The sequence below is a fragment of the Sorex fumeus genome, unplaced genomic scaffold (genome assembly GCF_029834395.1).
Source record: "Sorex fumeus unplaced genomic scaffold, SorFum_2.1 ptg000024l, whole genome shotgun sequence".
NCBI lineage: Eukaryota > Metazoa > Chordata > Mammalia > Eulipotyphla > Soricidae > Sorex > Sorex fumeus.
The window spans coordinates 66479-89680 of NW_026606081.1; the positions used below are offsets into that span (position 1 = coordinate 66479).

At 58.3% G+C, this 23202-nt stretch overlaps 1 protein-coding gene across 1 annotated transcript; it reads left to right on the forward strand.

Moving 5' to 3' along the window:
• LOC130023677 (CAP-Gly domain-containing linker protein 1-like) lies at nt 1-22744 on the forward strand. Its single transcript, XM_056114265.1, is given in 13 exon segments — nt 1-85; nt 819-1360; nt 4857-4981; nt 7004-7226; nt 10713-10890; nt 10893-10909; nt 11264-11367; nt 12370-12427; nt 12829-13426; nt 13429-13529; nt 15378-15494; nt 20004-20120; nt 22510-22744. Coding segments are annotated over 13 exon segments (2445 nt in total). The 3' UTR covers nt 22690-22744.
• The last annotated feature ends 458 nt before the right edge of the window (nt 22745-23202 follow it).

Sequence of the window (23202 nt, forward strand, 5' to 3'; positions counted from 1 at the left end):
ATGAGTCTGCTGAGGCCCAGCGGGCTGAAGGCCCCCACCAAGATCCTCAAGCATGGGAGCTGGGCCCTGAAGGCGCCCTCGGCCGGTAAGTGCGCTCAGCCCGGGCCAGGGGAGACTCATTTCCACCCGGGAACCCCCTCCCGAGTCCTCGCCCGGGAAGGGCTCCCTGAGTTGTAGGCACGTTCATGGCTCTGGGGACAGCTCTCACACACGAGTCTCACGTTCTGTGACTTTCGTGTCACGGCAACTGGTGACAGCTGAGGCGACCAACACGCTCCCTCCTAACTGCTAGCCCCCTCGCCCGGGCTTGGGGACAGGCTGAGGGAGGTGGACTCACCTGGACTAAAGGGCCTCATTGCCGGCCGTAGCCACAGTACAGTGGGGAGGGCAACCGGCACCCCATGTGACTCTCCAGCCTCAACCTCACATGAGTGACCCTGAGCGCAGAGCCAGAAATAGGCCCTGCGGACTGGCTGGAGTGCTCCCCCCCTAAAAGAAAAAGAAGATGGGCCAGTGGACACAGCAGAAATAAGACACTGGGTTGGAGCTTTCGCCTGGCTTGGTCCGTAGCATCACGGGGTGTGTCCAAAGATTTCCCCTCAGCTGCCCAAATATGACTGTGGCCTGGGATGCTGCAGTAGGTAGGCACGTCCCCTTCACGGCGGGCCCGGCCAGGCTTCACCACAAGCAGCCCCCGGCATTGGCTGGGAGTAGTCCCAAGCACTGCTGGGTGTGGCCACCCCCAACCACACTTTAACTGGACCTGGACAGGCCCTTCCTGACCCTTCTGACCCTTCTGACCCTTTCTGCTGTTCCAGCGGCTGCTCCCGTTGAGAAGTCCGTGCCTGGGGAGAAAACCCCCAGCGCCCCCTCCTCGGAGACGCAGGAGGAGTTTGTGGACGACTTCCAGGTCGGGGAACGAGTCTGGGTGAAGGGGAACAAGCCTGGATTCATCCAGTTCCTCGGGGAGACCCAGTTTGCCCCTGGTCAGTGGGCCGGGATCGTCTTGGACGAGCCCATCGGCAAGAACGACGGCTCGGTGGCGGGTGTGCGCTACTTCCAGTGCGAGCCGCTGAAGGGCATCTTCATCCGGCCGTCCAAGCTGAGCAGGAGCTGGCAGGCCGACGATGAGACCAACGGCCTGCAGCCAGCGCCTGCTGCCCAGGCCACACCGCCCCTGTCGGCCGCCCCGGCCCCTGCGGCCGCCCCGAAGGCACCCCAGCCCTCCGCGAAGGAGGCACCGGCCACCCCTCACATCAGCAACCTGACCAGGACGGCCAGCGAGTCCATCTCCAACCTCTCGGAGGCTGGCTCCCTCAAGAACGGGGAGCAGGAGCTGAAGCTCGGGGACCGGGTGCTGGTGAGTGCCGAGGGCAGCGGTCGCGGGTGGGTGTCCATTCGCCTGTCTGGTCCATCAGCTTTCCCAGACTCGCGGTTTGGGTGGAAGCACGAGCAGCCAGGACACCTGGTCCTGCAGTTTCCAGCGTGATGGATGCGTGCGGGGATGCTGCCAGTTTTACCAGTTTAGCCAAAACAGGGTGGAGGGGTCATGCCGTGGGGAGGCCGTGTGCTTTGGATGCCTCTGACCCGGGGTTTAAGTCTTGGTCCCATGTACAGTCCCCCAAGCACATCCCGGAGTGATCCCTGAGCACCAAGCCAGAAGTAAGCCCTGAGCACTCTGACTGTGACTCAAAAAACAAACCAACGAACAAAGTTGGAAATCGGTTCCATTGCTCTGGTTTGTGATGTTTGTGTTTGGGGCGTCACAGGGCTCACCCCGAGCCGCTCCAGGCCATTCCGTGCGCAAGCCCTGAGCCGTCTCTCCAGACGTGTGTGGTTTGGTGTTTGGGCCACACCTGGCCATGCTCAGGGCTTCCTCCTGGTGCTGAACTCAGGGATCTGGTAGGGCTCAGGGGACCATCTGGGGTGTCGGGGATGGACCCTGGGTAGGCCACGGGTAGGGACCCGTCTCCGGAACATTCTCAGGAGTATGTTTTGCTGTCTTGGTTGCTCGATCTTCAGACTCAGCACCTGCTCTTGGGTTTCTCTGAGCAGCTCCTGGAAGGCCTTCGGTGGGGGCGAGGGGGCACCCTTTGTAAGATGAGTTTCTGGTGGGGGTCACCAGGTCCCTGCACATGGCATCCTCAGTCCACCCCAAGCCCATTCCTCTGCACAGCTCCCCTAAGCAGAGGCGCTTGGCTGTAGACAACTGTTCTCCCCCAGCAGAAGCACTCAATAACGCTTTCAGAACCCGTGGGAAGCGGCCGGGAAAAGTCACCTCGGGGACGTCTGAGGCGGGCGGCTCTGACCAGACAGACTGGGGGCTGGCCCGGAGCCAGTGGCTTCCCGGGGACCACAGGGATGGCCATCGCCAGGCCGGTGTCAGAGCTGTGGAGGCCGGAGAGGAGAGCTGTGCAGGCGCAGGGTGGCCCTCGGAGGGTCCTGGAGGGTCACGGTCAGGGTTCAGGGATGGCCAAAGAGTAACACGGGGAGGGAATTGGAGCTGGAGGAGACTCACGGTTTAAAGACTGTTTGGGGGGCTGGAGCAGTAGTACAGCAGAGAGGGCGTTTGCCTTGCACTCAGCAAACTGGGTTCCCCGGTATCCCATAGGGTCCCCTAAGCATCGCAGGAATGATTCCTGAATGCAGAGCCACGACTCACCCCTCAGCATCGCCAGGTGTGACCCAAAGACCCAAAGAAGAAAAAAGACTTTTTTTTTTAACTTGCATTCACAACCGTCCACACCCGGACATAGGGACACTAGTGTCGTTGGAACAAGGGAGCGGGGACACTGCCACTGGCTCTGCGGTGAATAACTCTGATCAGTTATTCATTTATTGGTGGTGGTGCTCAGGGCTGAGTCCTGGCCCTGTGCTCAGGGACCACATCCGGGCAGGTGTGTGCAAGGCCAACGCCCTGCCTGCTGTGCTGTTCCATCGCTCCATACCTCAGCTCGAGCACGCCTTTCAAAATGAAGTTTTTGAGGGTTTTTTTGGGGGACCACAACCAGCATAATGGCTGTTTTCTGAAAGAAGAAGGGGGAAAAAAGAAAACCCAAACACTTTCTTTGGTCTTTTTCCTAATTCAAGGAAGGTTTGCTTGGCGCTCCACGGCCTAACGCAGCCGTGGTCAGGAGGCCGTGGCGAGTGGGGGCTGGCCTCGGGGCACTGAGGCGAAGCTCCCGTGCAGGGCTGGCGCCCTCCCGGCTCTCCAAAGGGCCTCCTGCCCTTTGCCCCATTCTTCCCTGCACACAGGAAGTCCAGGTTCTGCGCCAGCTGGCCCCGATGTTTACGTGACTGACCTCGGAGGAGCCCTTCGGAGGCTCTGAGACGGCTGTTCCAGCCTTAGGCCTGTGGAAGGCGGTCCCCTGCCCCTGGCACTCCCTGTCACTGGCAGTGGACAGACTGCCCCCATGCTTGTGCTACTTTGGTTCTCTCTGGAGACTCAGGGACCCTCAGTGGGCTCACTGGAAATGCCCAGCTCTGACCTCAAGTCCCCTACTTGTGCTCGCAAGTAGGCAGGGGTCGCAGAGCGGGACAGTCAGTCTTATGGTGTCTCAGAGCGGGAGGTCACTCTGTCCGTCCTGTGGCGTCTCAGAGCCCAACCGTGAAGAGCTTCTCCGGGCTGATGTGCGGTGGTTCTCCTGACCTTGGGAGATCACTTCCCTTCTCTCCAGCTGAGCTCTGACAGAATGTTCTGGAGACAGGCTTGCGGCAGTTTTGGGCAGATGATATTTCCAGGATATGAAGTCAGGGTCTTGAGAGACGTGACTGGCTTCCAGCTGTGCTGTTCCAGGAGGCTGTTTCCGGGTCAGGGACGGCATGTTCTGTGCCAAATTCTTCGCCGATGAACTTTGCAGCCTCTTCTCAGCCCAGGGCCGCCACCCCAGCCACCTGTCTCTTGTTCTTTTATTCCTTGTCACACTCACAGTGCCCAGGGCCCACGCCTGGCCACAGAGGCTGTGCCAGGGCCTTTGCACATGGCACTTCAGGACTCACAGAGACAGTCCTGGGTGACGCTGCTACCCCTCGTGCTGCGAGTGACCCCCGAGCACGTGAACCCAGTCCTGCCCCAGACCCGAAAAAAGAAAACCGCGCTCTCAGGCATTATTAGTTGAGGTCTCTCTCTCTCTCTCTCTCTCTCTCTCTCTCTCTCTCTCTCTCTCTCTCTCTCTCTCTCTCCCCCCCCCCCTTTCTGTTTTGACTTTTTGGTTTTGGGGCCACTCCTGGCAGTGCTTATGGGTCACTCAGGCTTTGCACTCAGGAATCAGTCTTGGCGGGCTAGGGGGACCATCTTGGGTGCTGAAGATTGAACCCAGGGTGGCCACACACAAAGCCAGTGCCCTTCCCCCGGTGCTCTGGCCCTTTTTGTCAGCATTCCCGTCGGTGTCCAGCGCTGTGATTCTGTTTTGCTCTGCGTCCCGGGGGCCAAGCATCAAGCCAAGGCATAGTGAAGGAGAACTGGAAAATCGAACTCCGCTAAGATATGAGAACAGTCATTTTCCTCTAGCTGGTTTCTGGCTTAATTGTTCTCCAGCGGTGGGGTTGCCACGGCTCTGCTCCCACACCCACGGGGCAGCGACCCCCTCGCCACACCAGGTGGCTGGCCTGGGTCAGAGATTCCCAGGGGTGTGGTCAGCCAGGCCACCGGTGTAAGCGAGTGGGTGTGAACGCCGCTGCCTTGCATGGACACTGAGCAGCAGCGTCTGCTCACCCTGTAGGGGTTGCAGGGGGAAATGGCACCTTGACCTTTGGGGTTTCTTCCGGAAATCCCTACTCTGAAGCCAGAATGTTCCTTCGCGGGGGTGGGGGCGCTTTGCGCAGTCCAGAGTGCCTGACCCGCGTCCCTCTGGCAGGTGGGAGGCGTGGAGGCCGGTGTGGTGCGCTTCCTCGGGGAGACGGACTTCGCCAAGGGGGATTGGTGCGGCGTGGAGCTGGACAAGCCGCTGGGCAAGAACGATGGCGCCGTGGCCGGAACGAGGTGGGTCCTCCTGCCCCCCCCAGACAGCTTGGGGCAATGCACGGTGCCCGGGAGGCGCTGAGGAGACTGCAGGCCACTTCACTTGGTTCTTAGGCGGGGCCACTTCCGGTGGCACTCGGGGACCCTGCAGGGATGTGGGGACAGCCTGGGGCTCCCACATGCAGCTGTGCTTGCCCGCAGGAAACCCCGGGCCTGCTGTCGCCCTTCAGATGCCGGGGAGGCTGCTTGGAATCGCCCTTGGTTTGCGCGGTGGGGGTGGGAGGCGTGCGAGGGAGTGTGTGTGTGAATGTATGAATGTGTGTGCTTCGGAGTGTGGATATGTATGTATGAGGGTGTGTGTATGTGAGCGTGTGAGTGTGGGGCTGTGAATGTTGGTGAGGGCATGAGCATGTGAGTGTTGGTGGGGGTGTGAGCATGTTTGTGAGGGAATGAGAGCGTGTCATTGTTGGTTTGAGAGCGTGCAAGTGTTGGTTGGGTGTGCGTGTGTGTGACTGGGGCTGTGGGAGTGTGGGAGTGTTTGTTGGGGTTTGAGTGTAAGTGTGTTTTTTTTTGGGGTGTGAATGTGAGTGTGAGTGTGGGACGTTGGGAGTGTGGGAGTGTTGGTTGGGGTGTGAGTGTGTGGGAGCGTGGGAATATCGGTTGGGGTGTGAGTGTGTATGTTAGTTGGGGTGTGAGTGTGTGAGTGTGGGGCTGTGGGAGTGTTGGTTGGTGTGTGAGTGTGTAGGAGTGTGGGAATATCGGTTGGGGTGTGAGTGTGTGTGTTAGTTGGGGTGTGAGTGTGTGAGTGTGGGGCTGTGGGAGGGTATGAGTGCTTGTTGGGGAGTGAGTGTGTGTGAGTTTGGGGCTGTGGAAATGTGGGTGTGTTTGTTGTGCTCTGAGTGTGTGTATGTTGGGGTGGGAGTGTGAGAGTGTGGGAGTGTTGGTTGGGGTGTGAGTGTGTGTGTTTCTTGGGGTGAGTGTGGGAGTGTTTATTGGGGTGAGAGTGTTTGGGAGTGTTGGTTGGGGTGTAAGTGTGTGTTAGTTGGGGTTTGAGTATGTGTGAGTGTGGGGCTGTGGGAGGGTATGAGTGTTTGTTGGGGAGTGAGTGTGTGTGAGTGTGGGGCTCTGAAAATGTGGGAGTGTTTGTTGGGGTGTGAGTGTGTGTATTTGTTGGGGTGGAAGTGTGAGAGTGTGGGAGTATTGTTTGCGATGTCAGTGTGTGTGTTTCTTGGGGTGAGTCTGGGAGTGTTTGTTGGGGTGTGAGTGTGTGTTGGTTGGGGTGTGAGTGTGTGGGAGTGTTGGTTGTGTGTGAATGGGTGTTTCTAGGGGAGTGAGTGTGTGCGAGTGTGGGGCGGCTGTGAGCATGTGGGAGTGTTTGTTGGGGTGTGAGTGTGTGTGTGTGTTGGGGTTTGAGTTTGTGGGAGTGTGGGAGTGTTGGTTTGGGTGTGAATGTAAGTGTTTGTTTTGGTGGAAGTGTGAGAGTGTGGGAGTGTTGGTTGCGATGTGAGTGTGTGTGTTTCTTCGGGTGAGTCTGGGAGTGTTTGTTGGGGAGTGAGTGTATGTGAGTGTGGGGCTGTGGAAATGTGGGAGTGTTGGTTGGGGTGTGAGTGTGTTTGTTGGGGTGAGTGGGAGTGTGAGAGTGTGGGAGTGTTTGTTGGGGTGTGAGTGTGTGTGAGTGTGGGGCTGTGGAAATGTGGGAGTCTTGGTTGGGGTGTGAGTGTGAGTGTGTGTTGGTTGGCGTGAGTGTGTGGGAGTGTTGGTTGGGGTGTGTGAGTGTGTGTGTTTGTTGGGGAGTGAGTGTATGTGAGTGTGGGGCTGTGGAAATGTGGGAGTCTTGGTTGGGGTGTGAGTGTGTTTGTTGGGGTGAGTGGGAGTGTGAGAGTGTGGGAGAGTTGGTTGGGGTGTGACTGTGTGGGAGTGTGGGGCTGTGGGAGCGTGTTAGTTTGTGGGGGTGTGAGACTGTGGGACTCAGTGGACTCCGCGGTCGGCGCCTGTCTCTCTTGCCAAAGGTGTCTTTTGTCCCCCCCTCCTCGTTGTCCGCAGGTACTTCCAGTGTCAGCCCAAGTACGGCTTGTTTGCTCCCATTCACAAAGTCACCAAGATCGGCTTCCCCTCCACGACGCCGGCCAAGGCCAAGGCGGCCCCCGCGAGGCGTGTGATGGCCACCACCCCCGCCAGCCTGAAGCGCCGCCCGTCGGCCTCCTCGCTCAGCTCCGTGAGCTCCGTGGCCTCATCCGTGAGCAGCAGGCCCAGCCACACGGAACTAGTAAGCAGCCCCCTCCCCCGCCCTGTGCGATACTCAGGCCCCCACAGACTCCCAGGCCCCAGGGGCGAGAGGCGGAACAGGACCGGGTGGGCTGGGCAGCTCCGGGGGGCAGGCGAGTGGCTTCCCAGCCACCACCGGTGACAGGAGCAGGGATGGGCCTTTCCTCCGGTGCTCAGGGCTCGTCTCCGGCCCCAGGCTGCCATAGCGATGAAGTGGGGAAGCTGAAGGGGGCGTTGGAGGGTCAGAGCGGGACCCAGGGACTCTGGGGAACGCTTGGCACTTGGCGTTGCTTGTTTGCTCTCTCCGTCCCTCCCTGCTCCCTCCTGTCCCTCTGCACCCCTGTCGACACAGAGGGGCCTCGACTTCTGTCCATTGCGGGGCCGCAAGTCAAAGCTGGGGCCTCGTGGCTTCTCCCCTCACGTCTCTCTGAGTCCTAAACACTAAAGTGTGTCCGACTGTGCAAGGGTGTCCTGAGATATTGTCCACAGGGAAACGGGCCCACGATGGAGACGTGTCCCGGGGGGCTGGCTTTGCTGGGGGCTGCGCTTCCTGCCGCCTCCTCTGCTCCCTGCATTGACCCTCGATGCGGAAGAGGAGGGAGTGAGTGTGTGTGCAACGGAAGATACAAAACAGGTGACACGGGAACGGGAGCCAGGAGGCCGCGCGCCGTGGGCACAGGCCTGGGGCCAGTCCTGTCTTGCTCGACCACCACCAGGTTTCCCTGCCCTGCCTCCATCCTCACTTCCGACTCCTCCTTCCCCTCGCCTCGCCATTTAGGAGGGGAGCAGACTCAGAAGCCCCTCTCCTTCCCTCGCGAGCCAGCCCATTTGTGGAATTTGGTTTTGTTTCTCTGCTTGACTGTGGGCCACACCCTGCAGTGCTTGAAGGGGCCGTTTGCAGTGCGGGGGTTGAGCCGGGGCCTCCCACATCCGAGCAAGAGCCCCACGCCTGAGCCGTATCTCCAGCCTCCCCCCGCTGTCTTGCTTTGTTCTGTTCTGGGGTCACACCTGGCAGAGCCCAGGGCTTTCTCCCGCCTCTGTGCTCGGGATTATTCCTGGCGGGCCTCCGGGATTGAGCCTGGGCAGCGCTGGGGCTTCGCTCTCCAGCTCTTTGGCCCCTGCCTTGCATATCTTTACGCAGGGTGGAGCTCACTCCTACACTGCACATCACCGTTAGCACATATGACAGGAATATAGAATGAGTCTGTGTGGCTTCATGGAAGTATACCTCCACAACGTAATTCCATACGTGCACACACAAGCGTTCACACACACACAGGCACTCATACATGTACACGTAGTGCATACCGTATATACACAGGCTGATGGGTGTATACACACAGGCACGTACCTGCATAGACAGAACGCGCGCACGCACACAGGTGTGTGTAGACATGCCCACAGGAACGTACGTGCATGCATACATACATGCACACAGGTCCGTGCGTGCCCTGGGGGAGCCTCCCGGTTCGCGTGTTGGCTGAGTTGCTCTTCTGAGGTACCAGGCTCCCACAGAGGGTCCGGCCTTGCTGGCATGGAGCCTGGGGCCTCACACACCATGCGCAGGGCAGAGGCTTTGGCATCAACATCCTGAGTTCAGCTCGTGGCCCCGACCTTGCCCAGCCCCTCAGCACCGCCTCCCCCCATACCAGGGGTGCTGCTTTCTCCCTGCTCCGGCGCCTGAACCTCGCAGTCTGGTCTCCACGGTTGGCTGAAAGAAGCCGTTCGCTCCCGTGCTCGTTTCCTCAGGGAGCTGTCTCGGGCCCAGGAAGCGCGTGCGTCCAGCCGGCCCCACCCGCTCAGGCCAGGAGGCTCGGGGAACACCGCCGCCCACCTTTCCTAGTTTATTTTTGCTCTTTGGTTTTGGGGCTCACCTGGCAGTGCTCAGGGACTCCAGGCGTGGTGCTTGGGGGCTGCTCCCGGTGGAGGGGGTTTGAGCCCAGGTCTTGGTGGAGACCCCCAAGGCTGTCAAGCTCTTCCCAGCCACCCCTTGAAATCAGAGTTGACTGCAGTTCCCGGCAGCACTGCACATGGCTGGGCCGGAGAGCTCGTGTGCTCCTAGAAATTTTATTTATTTATTATTTGGTTTTGGGGCCACACTCAGGGGTGCTCAGGGCTTATTCCTGGCTCTCTGCTCTTGGGGTCACTCCTGACAGTGCTGGATCTTGAACCTCTGAAAGCACCTTCCACCCCCCAAAAAAGAAATCTCTTTGGCCCTGGGGAGAGCATTTAATCTGACCAATATACTTTAAGTGTATTGGGGAGTCACGGCCAGATCCTTACGCAGAGGCAAGGATGACCCGCTCCCCGGACAGAACCAGGTAGCTCGAGAGTTCGCAGCAGGCAAAGCAGCAGTGGACAGCCTGGGCCCTGCTGGGCCCGTCAGTCAGCAGGCAATTGGCAGCAGCTCAGATGATGCAGGGAAGCGGCAAGAGCAGGGCGATGGGTCAGGCGTGGCCGGGCAGAAGGAGCGGACGTCCTCGGCCACCCCCGCCCCAGCGCCCGCCACCGTGTGCCTGAAGAATGAAGACCAGGTCCCGCTGTGTCCCCGCCTGCAGGGGCCATTGTGCCGCAAGGAAACTGGTCTGCAGAGCGACCATGAGTGACCACGAGCCCAGGACAGAACGGACAGGACCCCCGGTCCCCGCGGCCCTCCAGCCCACTCCCCTCCCCTCCTCACTGTCTTTGCCTCTTCTCTCCTTCCCTTTGTGCTTGGTCTTCCCCTGAGCTGCCCTTGCTGTCCTGCTCGCTGGGCGTGAGCCCTCACACATGCTCACCCACCACTTGTTCCTTTTTTTCCTGGATTTTGGCCCACACCCCAGCAATGCTCAGGACTTCCTCCGGGCTCTGCACTCAGGACTCACTCCTGGTGGGCTCGGGACCCTATGGGGTGGGTACCTGGGATCCAGTTCGGGCAGCGGCGTGCAAGGCCAGCGCCTTCCCCGCAACTTTACCATTCTAGCCTCTCATCCCCCCTTTCGAAGGCAGATGGCACAGGGGTCTTTTATGGGGTCACACCCAGTGACCCTCAGGGGCACGGGGCCATTCCCAGAGACAAGAGTCTCTGGTTACTGCTATTCAGGCCTGGGGCGGGTGCTGGGGAGAGCGAGGTGAGCTGAAAGGAAGAGGAAGAGAGAAGGGCCAGGCTGCCCTGGGAGACCCTGACGGACCTGCAAGGCTGAAGATGCTGGACCCGGCCTCAAGCTCATGCCAAGGGCTCAGCCTTAAGGAAGCTCAGGCCAGAGCGGGCTGTGGAGGGGGCTGCCTCCGGCTCTGCAGAAGAGTCTCTGGATTCCCACGAGGCCCGAGGTCAGTGGAGCCCAGGTCCCGTCCAAGGACCTTCGGGAAGGTTTCAAGACGCTTCTGCTGAGAGTCGCTGGCCCATATGCACGGATGCAGCGCTGCTCCATCTGCTTTGCTGAGGATAGCCGTGTGCATGCCCGCGTCCGCCACCCCCACCCCCTTCACGTCTCTTTTTCCTTTGCAGTTGCCAGAAACCTCCTCTCGCTATGCCTGCAAGATCTCCAGCACAACCGCCCTCCAGGAGGCGCTGAAGGAGAAGCAGCAGCACATTGAGCAGCTGCTGGCCGAGCGAGACCTGGAGCGGGTGGAGGTGGCCAAGGCCACGAGCCATGTGGGGGAGATAGAGCAGGAGCTGGCCCTGGCTGGGACGGGCACGACCAGGTGACGTCTGTGCAGACGGCAGTGCCGGGGCCAAGAGACGCTTGCGGCAAATGCTGGGCGCGACCTTGGTGCAGGCGGTGCAGGGAGAGGCCGTGGGTCCCCGTCTGCCGTCGTTGCGGTGGCATCCGGTGCGTGGTTTGATCGCATGCACCTTCTGCTCACCCCGTGGGGGTTCAGGGAGCGCCGAGTTATCCCCGCTGGTGCTTTCGTGGTGTGGTTCCCCCCCGGCCTTCCAGAAACGCTGCAGCTTAGGTGGGAGACGTGTTCAGCATGCCGCGGTGGCAGGTGGCGGTGCCAGCCCACAGAGGGCTGTCGGGGGCGGGCGAGGACACTCACGCGCAGTTGCCTCCACAGCACGTCCTGGAGCTGGAGGCCAAGATGGACGAGCTGCGGGCCATGCTGGAAGCGACCGACTGGGAGAAGGTGGAGCTGCTGAACCAGCTGGAGGAGGAGAAGAGGTGAGGCCGTGCCAGGAGCTGGGGGGCTGCCTCGGGTGGGGTGCTCCTGGCCTTCCAGGGCTGTGAGAACCACAAACTAGCGGGTGCCCAGTCCTGAGAGTGGCCTCATTGGGGGGGATGGGGGGAGCTCACTGGAGCCCAGCCACCCCCGGCCCTCCCTGCTGTGTCCACGTGGCCTGGTGTTCAGGAGACCTGTGCTGGGTGGCCAGGAACTGTCGTATCCCAGTGGGGCCCTGTGGGAGTCCCTGGGGTTAATCCTGGGCGGGAGGAAACCCGCAGCACCCATGGGGCACGGCAGCAGACAGGCAGGGCTCAGGCCAGGCTGCAGACAGACGGACACGGGGTGCCGGCCAAGACGGTCTTCTCAGATGGGCTCCCGGCAGTGTGGTGCCTAGGGGCACTGCCAGTGCCCGGCTCAGCCCCTCAGCTCCACATGCCGAACTCGCCACGTCCCCTGGGAGCCCCTCCTGCCCCCCCGCCCTGGCCCCGAGTCATTTGCTGCTTCTCCCCCAGGGGCTCAGTTGTTGTCCCGATGCGGGGACAGGCGCTGGCTGGGAGGGACTGGCACGCGCACCTGGTCAGTCTCTAACCACCTCTGTTAGCTGCGAGGCAGAAAAGGCTGATATGACAGTGCGCCTGGCGTTGGCTCGACAGAGCTTCCTCCTGTAGCCTGCGGGTACCACCCAGTGCTCACAGCCGAGGGGACTCGCTGACTTTGTTTTTTTTCTTTTTGGGTCAATCCAGCGATGCTCCCTGCCTCGGCACTCAGGAATTACTCCTGGCATTGCCCAGGGGACCATAATGGGATGCTGGGAATTGAACCCGGGTCGGCCACGTGCAAGACAAATGCCCTGCCCGCTGTACTCTCGCTCTGGCCCTCGCTGACTCTCTCAGCCCTCCTGTGTGTGGAGGCGGGGGCTGGGTCAGGCGTGCATCTACAGGATGGTGGCCCTCAAGGGGGGCAGCAGTGACGCCCCTCACAACTCTCCCTCTCCCCCACAGGAAAGTGGAGGACCTCCAGTTCCGAGTCGAAGAGGAGTCCATCACCAAGGGCGACCTGGAGGTAAAGCCCGGGCAGGTCCCAGAGGCTTGCAGGGTGCAGGCAAGGATGCGGGGTGGCCTGGCCGACCCCGCCGGGACCACTTCTGCTGGAGACTCCGAATCAGACAGGGATACCAGGGGTCATGCACCTGGCAGGGCCCGGCGGAGGCACCTCTGCTCCTTGGGGCCGGAGGCTGCTGTTGATGAGCGTTTTCCTCTCGTTCTGACAGTTGGGTCTACGCCTTTGCCTCAGCTTTGATTTTCAGTCGAGCAGCACAAATCAAATCCTTTAGAACCCCAGTTTATTGGAAGGTATTCCTTAAAACAAGAAAAAGCAAACAGTCAGTTTGCAAAAGAATAATTTCTATTTCTGCTTCTTTTCCTTCCTGTTTTAAGTTCATGGAAATTTTGTTTTCCCACCAGAAGGAGGTGAAGGCCCTGCAGGCGGCCTCCGAGAAGCTCGCCAAGGAGAACGAGGGGCTGAGAACTAAGCTGGACCATGCCAACGAGGAGAACACAGACGTGATCGCCCCGTGGAAGTCCAAGCTGGAGACGGCCATCGCCCCGCACCAACAGGCCATGGGCGAGCCGAAGGCGTCCGTGAGCCGGGGCGTGGGCGCCGAGGCGGCCGAGCTGGCCGAGCTCAAGATGCAGATGGAGAGGCTGCAGTTCGAGTACCAGCAGGAGGTAGAGAACTCGAAGGCCCAGCAGGTGGCTGAGCGTGCAGCGCACGCCTTTGAGCTGCAGACGCTCAGGTCGCGGCTGGTCAGGACAGCCCAGGAGCAGAAGAACAGCCTGGAGGCCGCGCGGGCCAAGCTCGACCAGACTGAGGACCAGCACCTGGTGGAGATGGAGGACGCCCTGAACAAGCTGCAGGAGGCGGAGACGAAGGTAACGCACCTGGAGGGGTTGCGGGCCATGTGTAGGCAGCAAGCCCAGGCCCTGGCCGACGCCACGGCGCAGCTGGAGGCCACCCAGCAGAAGCTCTTGCAGCTCGATGGGCTCCGAAAGGCCAGTTCCGAGGTCAATTGGGAATGGAGAAGCTCAGGCAGCAGCTCCAGGTGGCTGAGCAGCAGATTCAGGAGTTAGAGAATGCAAAGCGGGCCGAGAGTGGCAGGTTGGTACCCGGGTGCCCTCGCCCACTTCCACGCTCGCTCCCTGCATGCTGTGTGTCTGTCTGCTCGCCGCCGTGTTCCGGCTTGGTGCTGACAGGTCTCCCGGTCACATCCCGTGCGGTTCCCTCTGATGGGACTGAGAACGTGTCGGCACGATTCTGGGACTGTCATTGGTCCCCAGCACCCAGATGCCGTGCAAGCCTTGGCCCCGGCTAATCGGGCCCGTCTGGGGTCTTTCTGAAACTGAGAACTCTTCACAAGGCCAGTGAGAAAACAAGATAGGAGCCCCCAAAGCAAACCTCTGCCCCCCCCTTAGGCCCCCTGCGTACTCGCCGAGTCCGCCCAGACCCTTGGGCTCAAGTCTGGCCGCAGGGTTCTTTCCCTGACCTTGCTGACCACCTGCTCGTGTGACTGGCTTTGCCAACCTCTCCCCGAGGCGCCTCAGTTTCCAGCTGGTGCTCAATGCCTCTGAGCCTCTGAGCTCCCTCAGGGCTGGTGACGTGGCCCATCTTGGTATTTCTCATTGCCGGCCCCTCCCTGCCTGCAGCACAAGCCCCTGCCCAGCCCTGCAGAGATTTCATCCCTTTCAGCCTCTAAGGGGTGCTTGGGCCAAGTCCGCCTTCCAGCATGGCCTCCTGCTGGCCACGGACATGGACTCTCATGGTAGCCCTGACCCTGGGGAAGGACAAGACAGTGAGATCTGGGCCAAGGCGAGGAAGCTGCAGTTCTCACCCAGGAGCCCCTTGGAAAAATGCCCTTTAACTCCTATAGGATTGTGGTGGCAGGACGCACCCTCCCAGCCGCCCCCCACCGACCCCCATGGCGCTGTGCGCTTTGTTGAAGAAACTTCTCTGTTGGCCAAGATGGAAGGGCTGTGGGATTTGTAGACAGGACTAACAGACATAACAGAAGGACCCAGAGACCCCCGGGAGTTCCTCTCAGGACTCAGGACTCCTTAGCTGACATTCCAGAAACAAACAGAATCAATTCCTAGGACACAGCAGGGCATAGTTGAACCACTTGTTCGCATCAAGATGTAACAAACGTCACGTTCTGCTGTCTAGTGGATTAGAGGTTCTTCAATTTAAATTTCATATTGAAACCCCTCAAACTTTTAAAGTCACAGACAAGAAACTACAAGAAAGTAAATCTTGGGGGCCAGAGTGATAGTACAGTGGGAAGGGCATTTGCCTTGCACACGGCCTACGTGAGTTCGATCTCCAGTATCCCATAGGGTCACTGTCATTGTCACTGTCCTCCCTTTGTTCATCAATTAGCTCAAGCGGGCCAAAAAAAAAAAAAGATAACATTTTCTTCCCTCCCTTCCCTCCCTTTCCCTTTCTTCCCTGTTTCCTCCCTCCCTCCTTCGTATCCTTAGCCTCCCTCCTCCCTTGCTTACGTCCTTCTTCCTCGCCAAGCCATGCTCTCGGCTCTGGGGTCCTCCCGCCCAGCAGTAGTGGGTCTTTCAGCTTGTGGACCGATCTCAGGCTCGCCCAGTGGTGCTGCAGTTCCAACTCGGGCCTGGTGTGTACTCCAGCCCTTTGTGCCGTCTCCCCGCCCCTGGAAAGTCAGTCTTTCTCATAGGCTTTCTTATTTTCTGGTCACTCCAAATGTAGGTCTAGAAAACGCCTCTGTTTGAGCCGTTTTCAGTAACCACTAGACAGTCATCACCAGAACTGACGGCGCCAAGGCCTTGGCTTTGAGAACTTCAGGCAATCGCACTCACCTCACGCCTCTGTTTTTCGGGGTTGTGTTGGGTCATGGGCTTCTCATACGTGCTTTCTGTTTTGTTTTCCCCTTCCTGTTCCTGTTCGTCCGCTTGGTCCATTCACTCCATCCTTGTCTCTCTGGTAGGCCGAGAGCCTGGCCGAGGAGCTGCAGGGGAAGGAGCTAGCGCTTCGTAGTCTTCAGGAGAACTTGAACGAAGTCAGTCGAGTGAAGGAGGCTTTGGAGAAAGAGCTTCGGAGTTTGGTGAGTACCAGGGGAGTCGGACGCTGATCTTTACATTGCTGAGGGCAAAGCGAAGCCTCCTCAGGCGAGCTCGGCCCTATCGCCTCTGAGGCTCACATTGTGTGTGTGTATGTGCTGGTGAGCAGAGTCGCCGTGTGTGTGCGGGTATGTTTGTGTGTTTGTGTGTTTGTGTGCACTGTATGCGTTGTGTGTGTGTGTGCGCGCGTGTGTGCTGGGGGCAGGCAGGGGGCCCACAGCTGATGGTGGCCCCCGGCTCCCCGCAGGGGGAGAAGGTGGACGTGAGCCGCAGCCAGTCCCAGGCTCTGCAGGCCGAGCACGCCAAGTCCACCACGGAGAGCCAGGCGCAGCACGAGGAGGCGCTGCAGGCCCTGCAGAAGCTGCTGCTGCAGGCGGAGGAGAAGCTGCAGGCGGTGCAGGCGGAGAACGGGAGCCTGCTGCGGGAGGTGGCCGAGCTGAAGACGCAAGCCGACAAGGCCAAGGTGTGTGGGCGCAGGGCCGCCGTCTCGGGGTCGGGCTCTGTTGGGGGCCTCGGCCTGCAGCCTCAGACACTTCCTCCGTCCGTCGGCGCCTGTGAGAGCCAGAAGGGGGTTGCTCCCGGGGCGCCCGGCAGAGCACATAGAAGCCCAGGGACCCCAGCTTGGGTTGTCTGTTTTGTTTTTAGCTTGCTCAGTAAGTTCAGGCCTTCGTGTTTTCACTTGACTGCTCAAAGGCATTTTTTCATGTATCAAAGAAATGTTAAGGTTCGAAGCTCAGTGGGGAGAAATAAAGCGGCTGGAACTAGTGCAGTGAGAGGGCACTTGCTGTGCACGTGACCCACCGGGGGATCCCCAGCATCCCCCATGGTCCCCCAAGCACCCAGGAGGAAGCCGTGACCTCTGCCGGGTGTGAACCCCAAAACAAGAAGGAAAATAATGTACACACACATATATGTGTGTACATACATAACATGTACATATGTGTACATCTTTATATCCATATAATAAGTGTATTTTAATTCATATGTACATATTTTGATACATTTTCAGTTTTACACGCTTGGTCCCATGTATAGTTTATACATATATGTGTATGCCTATACATATATGTGCTTGTATGTATATGTGTGTGTATACATATCTATAAGCCAGTGGAAAGAAAACGGAACCGAGCTTACATCAGAGGAAACCAGGGCTGCTGAGCGGCGGCCATGGCCCGCGTGTGTGTTGGTGCCCGGCCTCTTTCCACCACGCACCAGAGCCAGGGCTACGTCTCCTCTCTGGACCACCTGCACGGCCCAGTTCTGTGGCCAGCAGCCTCGTGTGCATGCTCAGGTCAGTCCCATTCCAGTAACCTGACCGTCAGCGGTCAGCTGCCCAGCGCACGCCAGTAGCCTGCTGCGGCTCATGGCTGCTGAGCTGGACAGAGAAGATAGCCCTTGCTGCAGAAAGTTCTGGAAAGTACATGGCGGTTAAACTATGGTGTGCATTGAGACTCAGAAACGAAGACGCACAACCCGTTGCTGACGGGCAGGGAGAGCAGGTGAGGGAGACTCTGGCCCGTGTGCGGCCACTCCTCCTGGAGCCCCTGGGCCCCTCCCAAATTTCTGCAAACACTGCCCTCCCATTGTTCATCGATTTGCTCGAGCGGGCCCACTAATGTCTCCATTTTGAGACTTGTTGTTACTGTGTTTGGCAAGCAAAACCTGTTGGCTTCAGTCTCCAAAGCTTGGTGGATTAGTCTGGATTTTCTATAAAGTGTAAAACTTTTGGGACTAAGTCCATTTCCTGCCTCTGTTCGTCCCTGTGAAAATCGTTTTGCAAGCAATGGTTGCTTTTCCCTTCCCCTCCTGCACAAAGTTCAACAACAAAATACTTTTTGTAGTTCTTTGAATTGTACTGGAAACTAGTTTTTTAATGCATCCCTTCTATGACAGAGTGATGGATTTTGTAATGGAATAATTGAAGTGGGGGGAAAAATCTTATGCCCCAATGTCAAGATCCAACTGTACTTAAAACTTCCGGGGAGCTGTCAGGAATAATTTCAGACGGCATTTCAAAAATAAAATGGCTGATAGTAGAATGGGTAGTGCTGCCTTGTACTTGGCCAACCCGGGTTGATCCCCAGCATCCCGTATGGTCCTCCGGCCCTGCCAGCAGTGATCCCTGAGCACAGAACCCTGAGCGAGACCCGAACACCACCAGGTGTGGGGCCCCCATCCACAAAATAGGCAGGTAGATATGTTGACCCTGTGAAGTTAACTGTGTTTGAGCCTCTCCATCCTGCGAGTGTGTGTGTGTGTGCGTGTGTGTGCGTTTGTGTGCGCGCACGTGTTTGTGTGCTTGTGTGTGCATGCACGTATGCACGCGTGTGCAGGTAAGACTACTCTGCCATTTTCATTTCTGGTGTTTAGGCCACATTAAGTGCTTGGCTTGCTTGTGCCTGCTTGATCTCATTCTTGTTTCCGTTCTTCCCCGCTTTTGTTTCTGTAGTCATTAACTTCCCTAATAACATCAGAGGAAATTGAGCTGATGTCGGAGGATCTCAGGGCCCTGAGGTCAGAGAATCAATTGCTGGCGAAGGAGAAGCTCTCTCTGAAGTCAGAGAGAGAGTCATTGCTATTGAAGTTGAAGGAAGCGGAGGCCAAAAACTCTTCGCTGCGGGAAGAGCAGAGGAAACTCTGGCTGTTGAACCAAGCCATACGCTGCGACAAGGAGAAGGTCATCGAGGCCAGGCGGGCCGCAGAGAAGCTCTGGCAGGAGGAGCAGCTCGGCCGAGAAGCCCTCGAGGCGGAGAAAGAGAAAGTGCTGGAAGAAGCCAGGGCGGTGCAGGAGGAGCTCCAGAGGGTGGGCGCGGAGAACGACGCCCTGCAGGTCGCCAAGGTGGGGCTGCAGGCCCTGGTGGAGGAGCTGCAGATGATCAAGAGCAGCCTGGTGGCTGAGTGTAAGAAGGGCCTGGAGGAGAGGGGCCAGCTGGAGGAGCATGTCAAGAAGCTGGTTCTGGAGAACCTATCCCTGGCCAAGGACAAGGACAACATCATCCAGAAGCTGCAGTGCTCCTATCATGAGCTGGCTTGGGATCAGAAGTCGCTGGTGCAAGAGATCGAGGAGCTCACGGCCGAGAAAGAGTCGGCCCTCGAGAAGCAGTTGGAGCTCGACAGCCTGTGCGTGGCCCTGAAGCTGGAGCGTGACGGCCTGGCTCAGAGGAACAAGGAGCTGCAGCTCGAGAAGGACCTGCTGCGCCAGGAGCAGGAGAAGCTGGGCGCCAGCCTGGAGGCGGCGCTACAGGCCAAGGAGCTGCTGGGCACCGAGGCCAGCTGCCTGCGCACGCAGCTGGACGAGGCCACCAAGACCGTGCACAAGGCCGAGCTGGAGGCGCTGCAGCAGGAGCTCCAGGGGCTGGCGGCCAGCCAGGGCGCCCTCGAGGCGGCGCTGCAGGAGGCCAGGGACGCAGCCCGCAGCCTGGAGAAGACACACGCCAGCGTGCTGCAGGCCAAGGAGGCGCTTGACGCCGAGCGGCAGGAGGAGTGCCTGCGGGAGAAGGAGCAGCTGGCCGGCAGTTACTTCCTCCTCCAGAAGGAGGTCAGTCGGCTGGCCCAGACCAGCAGCCACGTCTCGGCCAACCTCCTGGAGGCCCAGAAGGAGAACCGCATGCTGAAGAAGGACAAGATCAGGCTCACCTTCAAGATCAGAGAGCTCAAGACGCTGCAGTCTTTTACGGTAAAGTGGAGCAGGCCCGACCCCCGTTGGCCCCGGGCACCCCCTTTTAGCGGTTAAGAGGATTGCTCTTTGTCGGCACAAGGAGAGGTGCACCCCCACGGAACCCGTGTGTCACGGGCTGTTTGCTGCGGGCGCAGGGACAGCTCGTCACCATGTGCCTGGTGACCTCTAGGACAAGGCATAAGCTGTGAATAAAACCGAGAAAGGACAGTATGTTCATTTCCGGGGGGAGTTCTCACGGAAGATTGCACTGTGGCTCTTCAAGATGTAAGGGAAGGCATGAGAGAGGCACTAAGTTGTAAAGCAAAGCATTGTCTTCCGGGGGGACTTTGAGCGGTTGCCCTGAGTCTGCTCACTTGGGACTCGGGGGTGCCCTGTGCCACCAGCAGTGTGCCCGGTGCAGGGCAGCCTGGACTCGAGGGTGCCTGGTGCCGGGCAGGTGTTCTCTCTTCCCACCTCACTCAGGGTTTACCTTTCTCCCATTCCCACACCTGTGCTCACTGCTCACATCTCCTCTCCTTCCCCCCCGCCCCCACGCTTTCCACCCAGGCCTGCTTAGCTGTCCGCTCATGTCATTTTTATTCTGTGTGAGGAATGGAGGCTCTTGGGAGCCCTGGGCTGTTTCTGGGTGTCAGTCTTGCTGCTGAGCGGCTCAGACGTGAGTCCCTGCAGGATGAACCGGCGGCCAGCGGGGCCGGAGCCACTGTGGCAGGTGTGGGTGGTTTGTGGGGCATTTCGCGCTGTGTTGTGCCACTGTTGCCAACCCCTCCCTGCCCCCCCCCCCGGCCTGGCTCAACGAGGTTTCTCTCTCCAGGCTGTGCAGACAGCGGAAGATGCCAGGCATTTTATGCAGCAACTGTCCCAGGAGAAGACAGAGACCCTGGCCTCCCTGGAGGACACCAGGAACACCAATGCAAACTTGCAGAATGAGGTGGGTGATGGTGGTGACCAGGGCGTGTAGGCCCGGCCTCAGCCTTGAGAGAAACTATATCCTGGGCCAGAGCGATAGCACAGCGGGGAGGGCGTTTGACTTACACACGCCAGACCCAGGTTCAATCCCCGGCATCCTATCTGGTCCCCTGAGCACTGCCAGGAGTAATTGGTCCCTGGTTCTCGCATGGGACAGGAGGGGAAGTGTACCCCTGCATGACCCCTGTATGACCCCTGGGGAGGTGCTGCGCGGAGTGACCACACAGAATCTGGGGGACATGGGGCGGCCTGGCGAGATCACTGAACAGCTGACCACTCCCAGACTGCTCGGCGGAGCAAGGAGCCCGGCAGGGACTGGACGCCCCAGTTAGCTCGCCCAGAGCCTGGGCCGGGACAGGAAGAGAAGCCACATGTGTTGACATACGCAGCATTTCAAGGCTCTTTGATGACCGTGAGAAGGCGAGCCAGTGCCCTCTGACCACACAGCCCCACTTTCCCGGGCTCGAGTGACTGCTGACGGCCTGGGCTGCTCCTCCCTCGCCAGGAGTGATCCCTGAGCACAGAGCCAGGGCATAGTCCCCACCGCACCAAACAAACCAAACTGACGACCCACAAAGGTTATAGATGAGCATGTATACATACACAGACATGTACATATGTATATATGCGTGTATGCTTCAAAAGAGTCGGGGAATACCTACCATTTAAAATATCCGAGAGTGGGGCCGGAGCTACAGCACAGCAGGTAGGGTGTTTGCCTTGCACGTGGCCAAGCCAGGTTCCATCTCCGGCATCCCATATGGTCCCTGAGTGGAGAGCCAGGAGTCACTCCTGAGCAACGATGGGTTGTAACCCAAAAGCCCCCCCCCCAAATGAATTGATTAATCACAATAAAAGAAGCCAAAAAGAAGGAAGCTGAGGAAGAAGGGGCGGTGCTCACCTGGCGTGCGTGAGAACCAGGGGCTGGGCACACGCTGCCGGAACCCCATCCCCACATGCTCCCAGCACAAGAGGTGATGCTTACGGAGTGAAAGGCCCCATGGACAAGGACACATCCCTTCAGTCAAGGGGTCACGTCCTTGCCAGAGCCGAGAAGCCAGACCCCTCCACAGCCCTTACTCCTGCTGCTCTCCCAGAACCTGGGCTTCGGGCTCCCATAAAATTGGCAAATCTTCACTTTGCCAGAGTCGAACACCACTTTGGAGGGCCTCCTTCCCATCAGGAAGGTCCGGTCGCAAACGGAAATGTCCACCAACATGTGGCTGTCCCGGCCACGTTGTGCATGCTCTGGGCGCAGAGCTGGGGAGTCTGGTCCTCTGGGCCGCCTTCCTGCTTCTTGCTCCTGTCGAGGGAGACAGCTGGGTGGGGTCTTCTGGGGTGTGCACACTTGGCTGCAGACCCCAGTGCCCGCACCTACCATCACCAGGCTTGCGTCTGGCCTGCGGCAGGAGTCAGCCTTGGGGCCTCCTTGATGTCTCTCCTTCCCAAACCCCCTTCCATCCCACCTGGCCTGCGACACTTTATAATTTGAATCCTCTCCAAGGAAGGGGACCATCTGGGTCCCAGTGCCCTGTGGAGTTCCCGCACACCCTCACTTCCTGCACTTCTGTACTTAACAGCCGTTGTCCTGGACAGCACATGTGGGCTGAAGTGAACTTTGCATGTGGGCTGTGGAGGTGGACCCTGCATGGGCTTGTTGGGAACTGAACATTTCCATGTTTTTTTTTGTTTGTTTTCTTCACCTGGAGGAAGAGAGATCTGTGTTTCTTGGCTCCAGTGTGGGAGGGCCTGGGCACTCTCAGAGACTCCTCATCAGAACTTGCCCCGAGGGAGAAAAAGAATCAGTCAGCTTTATGGTTTTCTTTCTTCTTTCTTTGGGGGCCACACCTGGCGATACTCCGGGCTTCCTCCTGGCTCTGCACTCAGGAATCACTCCTGGCTGCTCTCCAGTGGCCCCTATGGGATGCCAGGGATCAAACCTGGGTTGGCTGCGTGCGAGGCAAGCACCTTTCCCGCTGTGCTATCACTCAGACCCAAACCTGCCAGTTTTTAAGTGAAACATGAATGTTTGTGCCTATAGTCATGCTTACCTTTGTAAAGTGGGATTCCCCCCCCCCCCCCGCCCCGTGGATTTTAAAGAAGTGAGTCTGTCTTTGTAGGAGAGGGAAGGCCCTCTTGACTCCCTGCTCTGAGAGGAACCGAGGGGGCCCAGCATGTCCTCCTGGGGTCTTCCCTGGGGCACCCGGGAGCTTGCGCTCAGGAAGGGAAAGGGGAGCTCTGGCTGCCTCCAACCCTGGGGCGGGGACTGGAAGCGGGGCCCAGCCTCCTCTGTGGCGGGCTCCGATGGCTCCCGCAGATGGCTCACCGTCTCACGCTCTCCTTTAACACAGATCGATTTCCTGAATTCCGTGATCGTGGACCTCCAAAGAAAGAATCAGGACCTCAAGATGAAAGTGGAGATGATATCCGAGGTGGCTCTCGACGGGAACGGGGACGACTCAACAATTACGACGACAACTTCGGCCCGGCCACCCCATTCTCTGCACTGTGCAGCAATCACCAGCACTTGAAGGATGACATAACCAGCTATTTGTGAAACACCTAGAATAACCATTTTACTGTCTTTACAAGGTTTACATTTTTCACTGTGGTTTTAGATGAATGTATGATGAGAAATTCAACATTACTAATTTTGAATTTTCTTACCACAAAAAGATTGAATGACGGACCTCAACCATCAGAAGTTTATCATCCAGTTTCAATCTATTTTTCTTTATTTGAATGTTTTCTAGTTCTGTCAAAAGTGATAATGTACCATCCAGGCTACATGTATAAGAACTTCTATAATTATATGTATGATTTTGATGTATTTTCCTCTGGAGATTATCAGCTGTCTGACAAGTGAAAGATCTGGATCCATTGAAATTTTTAGTAATGACCATTATTGAAATTGTTTCACAAACTATGTAAAGCAGTATTAAAATTTGAGCAAGCAAGTGTTCTATATCTACTTTAATAAAATTATTTATTTTTTGCCAGTGATAACTGATTATTCTCAGGTTTCTTTAGAAAAGATTTTTGGC